Raw genomic sequence first — 7,500 nt, 5'->3', positions numbered from 1 at the left:
AATCTATTAATAGTCAGTTACAAGCAGATCTTCAGACATTTCATGGTTGGCTTCAAGATAATCTTTTGTCAATTAATGTTAAAAAAAACTGTGTGCATGTATTTTTCCTCACCCAGGAGACATTTCAATATAACAAATCAACTCACTTTTTTAAACAAAACCCTTGATATTGTCACTACCTACAAATATCTTGGAATTATTTTGGATTCTCATTTGACTTATCGTGATCATGTACAAGTCTTAACCACTAAGTTGAAACAGAAATTATACGTTTATTCAAAAATTAGATCCAATCTGACATCTTCTGTTTCAAATATCTATCTTCATGCCATTATACTCTCAACCATGTCGTACTGTTTACCTGTTTGGTCTCTTACAACAAATGAAATCTTAGAACCCATAGTTAGGCTCTACAACAGGGCCTACAAAATTCATAAAAAACTTCCTGGTTGGACTCATCACTGTACAGTTCTTTCATTGTCTGATGCCTTGACTTTTCAGAATTATGTTTTGTATAGTGGTATTAATTTATATTTTCAAATCTTCCAAGGTGCCAATTATAGAACTCTCTGTGCATTGCTGCCCAAATCAAATTCTGGAAGTGGTCATTCAACTAGATCTGTTACAAAAGGACAACTGATATTACCAACTTTTAAAAACTGTTACGGCCAGAGGTCTTTCTTCTATGTTTATACTAAAGCATGGAATGACATTCCTCAAAACATAAAGTCCATTTCAAAACAAAAGCCCTTGAAGAAGAATCGTGTCTGCCATCTGCTGGACACTTTTTGTTGTGCTCATATTTAGACGTCCTATTTTGCAAATGCTGCCTTCCTGAAATTTGGTATGCTTGTTTGTCTTTGTGTCTATGGTGTATAATGATGTGATTGTGATGCTGTAATTCTGAGTGTTTATGTGCTGCAGAACAGGAACCTGCTGTAAAACAGCAATTATGCTGAGTCAGGCTTGATTTTAAATAATCTTTTCCTGGTAAATACATCAAATCAAATCAAATCAAGTCAAACTGTCACCACTGACAAACTTTGAAAAGTTTGAGCCACTACAGTTTGTTATCTCTTTAAGTATTTCTCATAAAAAAGTTTTACTGATTGTCCATCTCTTCTCTATTCAACAAGAAATCAAAGCAGCAAACTTGAAGTTGTGAGCTTGTCTCAGTGTCCCCGAGGCGTCCATCTGCTGCTGTGTCCCTCGCTGCTCAGTGACCGTTTACAAAAAAAAAAGTACTTTAGGATCCAGATCGACTGAAGAAAATTGTTGGACACAATTTAGGAAATAAAGATAATAGGTTAAACATCTCAAAGGTCTGAAAATTATTGAGTAGTGAATGCTAAACAGAGCCGAGCCAAAAATTGTTTTAGTAAAATTTCCTTGAAAACACTTTGAAGCTACTCTGATATTGTTCCTGCCTTGTGAACCGTGGAAGGATGAGCYGTAGCATGAAGCCCAGAAACAAACTACTTCCAGAGATAACTCTGCTCTCTGCCTCATCGAGGAGCAGCATCTGATTCTGGTTTGGCCGAAAGTGGGTCCAGTCCAGCTGGTCGGGAAGGACAAGCTGGCAGAGGGAGAGAGAGTCGAGTTAGCATCCATTTATTCTCCGGCGTGAGCCAAGAAACGGACGGAGCTCATTCACAAAGAACCTCTGGAACCACTCACCGCTTCAAAGGCAAGGAAATAATAAAACGCTGAGCTGGCTGGCAGAGAGGGGTTGTATTTATAGATCGAACAGGAATACGATGGATTTTACTAAACGTATGGATGGCAAATTGAAATGAAAACAAATAAATTACATATTGTCAAAAGGACATTTTCAGAAAAAATTATTGTGTCTGTAAGTGTGTTTAATATACCAAGTTCACCTGAATTTTAATAAAACTTGCAGAAAGAAACTAATAGATCACACGTCCAATTCAAGGCCCGCGGGCCAAATGTAGCCCTTCACAGCATTTTATGAGGCCCACTAGAGCTTCAGGTATGTAATGTCTTTAAAGCCAGCATTGRCCATTAACTATTTTTACACTAAACTAATTAAACATAAACTAGTTTCAGGACAAYGTGCAATTAAAASCWTTTGATGCTTTGCACCAGATTTAGCCTTAGGCTAATTTACATCTGTAGTCCCTCCAGACAATAAAAACAACTATCAACAAAAATAATAAAACATCTAACAGTAACGAAACTATAAAAACAAAACAAAAAATCATAATGTTTTGTAATTAAAAACATGCCCCACCCCCACTTCATGCTGCAATTCATATTAAAAATTAATTAACTACACCTCCCATAATACATGTTGATTATTTTACCCAGGAAATGACACCATCCCACCACTAGGTGGCGCTGCACACAGTTCAAAAGTAGCCGACAAAATTCACCGTTTAAAATTTACATTTCATTGCATTTTCGCTGGCATCTTTTTCTACAGCCCAGTTGTCCTGAGAAGTGGGAATTTCCCACTTACAAGTCGTAAATTTAAACTGGAACGCCGCTCCAGTGGGAATTCCCTGTAGGAAAGTGGGAGAATTCAGAAGTCAAGATGGCAACTACTCACCACAACTCAACAGTAATATTTATATATTATTTATTTCACATTTAGTCAGTTGTACATGTAGTACTTTTCAGTGTTTACAAGAGGACGTTTATAAGAAAACACTATTTCTATGCAGGAAATACCAGGTGGAGCTCAGTTATTATTAGTGGTGCTTAGGCATAGYGATGAAATGAAGAACGTGGTTTTATGTTTAGTTGAAGTTAAACTAGAAACGTCAAAGTTTATTACAACCATAATGATCATGTGTCTCACTGTAAAAAAAATCTAAAATGCGGGTCCACACTCAATGTAAACAAAGCTGAATCCACCTAAATCCATATGAGTCACAATTATTGTCCATCAGGTTGAGTCTGTAAAAAATTTGTTCAATGAGTTTAATGTTTTCAGTCACTTTGGCTGTTTTTATAGTGAACAAATAAAATTTCTTGTGTGTAAAAACACATTAAAATAAGAAAAACATTGTGTATTTTGTTTTTTAAACTTATTTCTTTTTACTTTATAACAGTTTTTCTCCAATCTGTATGACTTCACACTGAGTACCTTTTACTTCCTGAGGAAACAGATTTTTGCCRCTTCTGTTTTTATTTCCATACATGGCACCTGCAGGGTTCCATACCTTAAACCTTACCCTCAGCTTTGTTTCTGTGCTGTGTTCAGTGCAWTAAATTTAAAGTGCTCCTCAGTGTTTTATAGTGCCAGAATAAATCCAACATGAGAGCCAGTCTCTGTTCTGTCCTCATCACTGCAGGTTTGTTGGGAGCTCTGCAGGTTGTTCCTTCAGGAGTCTGCTGGGGGCGCATTTCAGAGCCAATGGGAGGACCTGTGGGAGACTTTCCAGCCCCGTGATTTGCTAATCGGGGGTTGGTTGCCTTGTCATTCCCCTGTAATCGTGGCTCGGGTCTGTGGAGCTCAGCCAGCCCCCCCTCTGTCCGTGCAGAGAGCGCACTTGTGCGGAGAAAAGCCTCACTGTGAAGGCTGGCCGCTGGGGAAGGAGGATCTGTTTGTCCACTGATGGCTCTTTGACTTTAAGGACCACTTTTTATTTATTTATTTTTTTTCCTATTCGGGATCGTGGAAGGGACCTGAAGAATAAAATAAAATAAAATAAAAATCACCTGAAGTCGCCCAGAAGTTGCTGGACTTTGAGGGCGCCTGAACGATGGAGATGCAGAGGTGGTCCTCAAGGTGGAAAACGAAAAGATGGATTCTGGATTCGGCTGTTTTGGTCACTTTAAGCCTGGTCCTGCAGACTGCTGAGGTCCGAGCAGGTAAGGATGGGACTCACCTGGACTCAGACGTCCCTGAACTCATGCTCAGGAAATGGAGATTAAATAAACTGGATTATGTTGATGTGAACAGCTCTGCTCCTGAGGATGAACCATCCTGTCTGTAAACTCTTATATATCTTATAGGATTAAGTTCTGGGTATTTTATTAGTTTTTAATTGTTCAAATCACCTGTGGTAATTATAGCACAGTGATGAACCAATCTGTCTCTCAGCTCTTATATAAGGTTATAAAGTTATGTTGTGGAGATTATTTAAGACAGATTTTAGGGTCCAGATCACCTGTGGTCATTGATTAGACAGTGTCAGCCCCTGAGGATGAACCAATCTGTCTGTGGATCACCTGAAGCTGTAGGTAGACCAGGAGACCAGGATTGACTTTAGAGTCAAAGAAGCCCCTTTGTTTGAGCAGGGGTCCGCTGGGCGGGTGTGGAGACGGTTAGCAGGGTGGATGGGTCACATCCAACATGTAACCTTAATATTTCTTTAAATGACAGCTTGTTGTTGTCAGTATTTAGACGTGTCTCCAACAACAGCCTGACCCTGACCATCAGAGGGAACGGGCTCAGTGGGATGCAGGATTGATTTCAGGCTGGGGTCCCCCCCAATCATTTTTTTCTGACAGGCAACAAGGTGAGCCCATTGGACTCAGTGGTTCTAAAATAAGAACCGAGGGGAGCAGTTTAAGATGGGACAGTTCAGATGACACACGTTCAATTTTCTCACCTTTTGTTGCCAAAAGATGAAATAAAAACTTTATTTTGTTGATTGTTTCCTCACAGATTCACTGTCAGCTGACACACGAGTTCCTGAAATAACTCAACTTATAGAATAATTCATTGGAACCGTTAATGTTTTATCTTTTTGTCACAGTTCATCAGTTAATTAGCTGGTTATTTAGATGAGAAACTCTCCAGACTGAGTGTTTGATGCCACCAGGGGGATCCTGAGCACCACCAGGGGGATCCTGAGCACCACCGGTGGTCTCACAGCTTTAGAGCCATGGGTCCACTGAAGCAGGGTTAGAAGTGGTCAAACAGGTTCACCCTATCTCCGCACTGTCCTGGTCCACACTAAAGCCCAAAAGCTGGCCTGCGCACCCCCCCCCTCCTCCCCCCTCCTCTTCCTCCTTCTCCACTCAGATCTGTGGTGGGCTGCAGGACAAGGCCGAGCTCTGTGATTGGTGGGAAACGTTTCCCCCAGTTAAGTACTGAGCAGTTATTTGATGATGGTCCTGGTTGCTCTTCCCTGTGATTTCAGAGCCTTCAAAGAGCCGGGCTGCGTACGGGTCCTGGCTCACGGCTCTAATAGCTGCTCGTGGCCGGGTCCAGGATTACCGAGGCCTCACACGTCGGCCTGCCGTACGCAGACACTGTGAAGACGTCTTATCCAAACGTTTCATTTATGAGTCCCAGTCTGCTGACTGGGTTTGACTTCCTGCTGGTTTTGGGTGGTGGAGCTGCAGAGCCTCACCTGTCCTCTGACTCCAGTTTCTGCTGCTTCAGTATCAACTTGAGGAGTTTGAAGCTGCAGGCTTCAAGGGTCTCAGCCGGTTCCTCCGGAGCTGTTTCTGCAGCGAGCAGCTGCACAGACACGTTTTCTCAGCCCGCGGGGCTCAGATGTGCATTCCACCACACACAGCTAGCATTCGGCCTCCATGTGCTGAAGCTGCAGTCTGACCCGTCTGCAGCCGACGCTCCGGCTCCACGAGCCGTTTGGAGTCAGGGAACAGGTTCAGACTCTGTGCTACAGAACATGTGGGATTATTTTTCACGATGAAGCAAATGAGTTAATGTGAGGAAAAGGTAAGCAGGAGGGGTGGGGGGGCAGGGGGGGGTGCAGGGAGGAAGGAATGCTTTGAAAAACTGGGTTGGTCTCAGTGAAGTTTCCTCAGTGTGACACCAGCATAAAGCCGTCTTGTTTTAGCCGGCAGCGTGATGGAAGCTAAAGGAAGTAGAGAGAGAGCGAGAGAGAGAGAGAGAGAGAGAGAGAGAGAGAGAGAGAGAGAGAGAGAGAGTCAGAGTCTCAGGGAGCTGCAGGTGAAAAGGTTCCTCCTCTGTTTATCAGCTGAATTAACTTCCTGTAAAGACGTTGGTGACATTTATGACGTTAAAAACAATAAAAAATGAACTCAGACACTTTTTGTCTTCAGCCCAAAACACAGATTTTATGTTTGAATAAAAAGGTTTTGAGTGAAGCCCACCTTGAATCAAGGAGTGACCAAAGTCTGGGTCTTTAAAACAAATCAGTTCTTCAGAAAGTTGTAGAAAATCACAATTTTTCATCAACTCTTTCTTTGTTTATTTAAATTAATATGAACTTTTTCTAAATTAACTTTCTGGTTAAAGTGAAAGTTTAAAGTGTTTTTTTTTCTCTCAGGTTTCAAAATAAAAGTTAAAGGCACGACTGCAACACCAGCAGTTTAGTTTTTATTCATTCATTCATATTCATTTATTCATTTCTTTAAATAAAATAAAATAAATTCTATATATAATAAAAACTGAAATGAGAGAAAAAATGAAAGGCAACAGAAAGAAGAAAAATATATACATATATATTTGCCCATTTTCCAAAAAATAAAAAAACGAAAAATTAAATTCAAACAATAATTTACAGTTTTTAATGTAGATGGTGAAATATAGGGTCAGGTGACGTCTGTTTTTCACGTCTCTTCTTTAAGCAGCAGGTTTCAGATATTTAGTTTTATCTCTGTTATCAGCTGCTGATGAAAAGACAGGAATAAACAGCTGAAGTGAAACCAGTAAGTGTGCTGGGCCCAGGTCCTAACGTTTGAGTTAGTACAAGTAACCTGACCAAATGTGATTTATTTACAGAGTAAACATGTTATTTTCAGTTGGGGTCTGCGGTGGATCAGTGGTCAGTTCTGTGGTCTCATTATATTAATGCTGCAGGCTCAAGTCCAGCATTTTACAGATACTATGAATATTTTTTAAAAATGTGTTTATTTGACTGAACAAGCTGCAACTGAAGTTGATGGATTTTCCAGTAAACATTTATCTAGATGTTCATATTTTTATAACTTATATAATAAAACCTGTTAAATAAAACAGACAAACCTGTCAGTAAATCAGCAAACTAGATTTTATCTTGTTACATTTAAAGTTTCAGCTTTTTCTGCTACTTTTAGCTCATGTTCATGTTTTTCAGTTTTTGCTTCTTCAGCAGATTTTGTCTGGTTGAATGAAAGGATGAAGCTAACAGTGTGTTGAGTCCAGGAGAGTGGACTTAGTGCAGTCCTGGTCCTGGAGGACCACCATCCTGCATGTTTCCCTGCTCTTCAGCAGGTCTTTTTTTTATTCATTTCATTTTTAAAAACAAAACAAAACACATTACATACAAAAAAAATACTAATCAAATCAAATAAAAGGCAGCAGAGGAAAAAAAATCTGATATGTCTTCATGTTCTTCAGAAACCTCTTCATCATTTAACCCAGGTGTGTCAGAGCAGAGAAACACCTGAAACATGCAGGATAGTGGACCTCCAGTGGACCTCCAGGACCAGGACCAGGACTGCCCCCCCCCCAACAAACACACTCCCCAGAGTGGATAATAAGAGTCTGATGATTGCTGATCAAACACTAATGTTTGTAGACCAGGTCTCAGGTCTGTGCTAGTGTTGTTA

At 40.4% G+C, this 7,500-nt stretch overlaps 1 protein-coding gene across 1 annotated transcript in view; it reads left to right on the top strand.

Moving 5' to 3' along the window:
* Window positions 1-3,460: 3,460 nt before the first annotated feature.
* col11a1a (collagen, type XI, alpha 1a) overlaps window positions 3,461-7,500 on the top strand; it is a gene marked incomplete in the record, with an annotated part of 84,935 nt that continues 80,895 nt past the window's right edge. The window contains 1 exon segment of the mRNA XM_014021010.1: window positions 3,461-3,840. Coding sequence (XP_013876464.1) covers window positions 3,732-3,840 — 109 coding nt within the window.

The sequence above is a fragment of the Austrofundulus limnaeus genome, unplaced genomic scaffold, assembly GCF_001266775.1.
Source record: "Austrofundulus limnaeus strain Quisiro unplaced genomic scaffold, Austrofundulus_limnaeus-1.0 Scaffold275, whole genome shotgun sequence".
Classification (NCBI taxonomy): Eukaryota; Metazoa; Chordata; class Actinopteri; order Cyprinodontiformes; family Rivulidae; genus Austrofundulus; species Austrofundulus limnaeus.
Note: the sequence above shows the minus strand (reverse complement) of the source record. Positions and strands in the feature narration are given on the sequence as shown.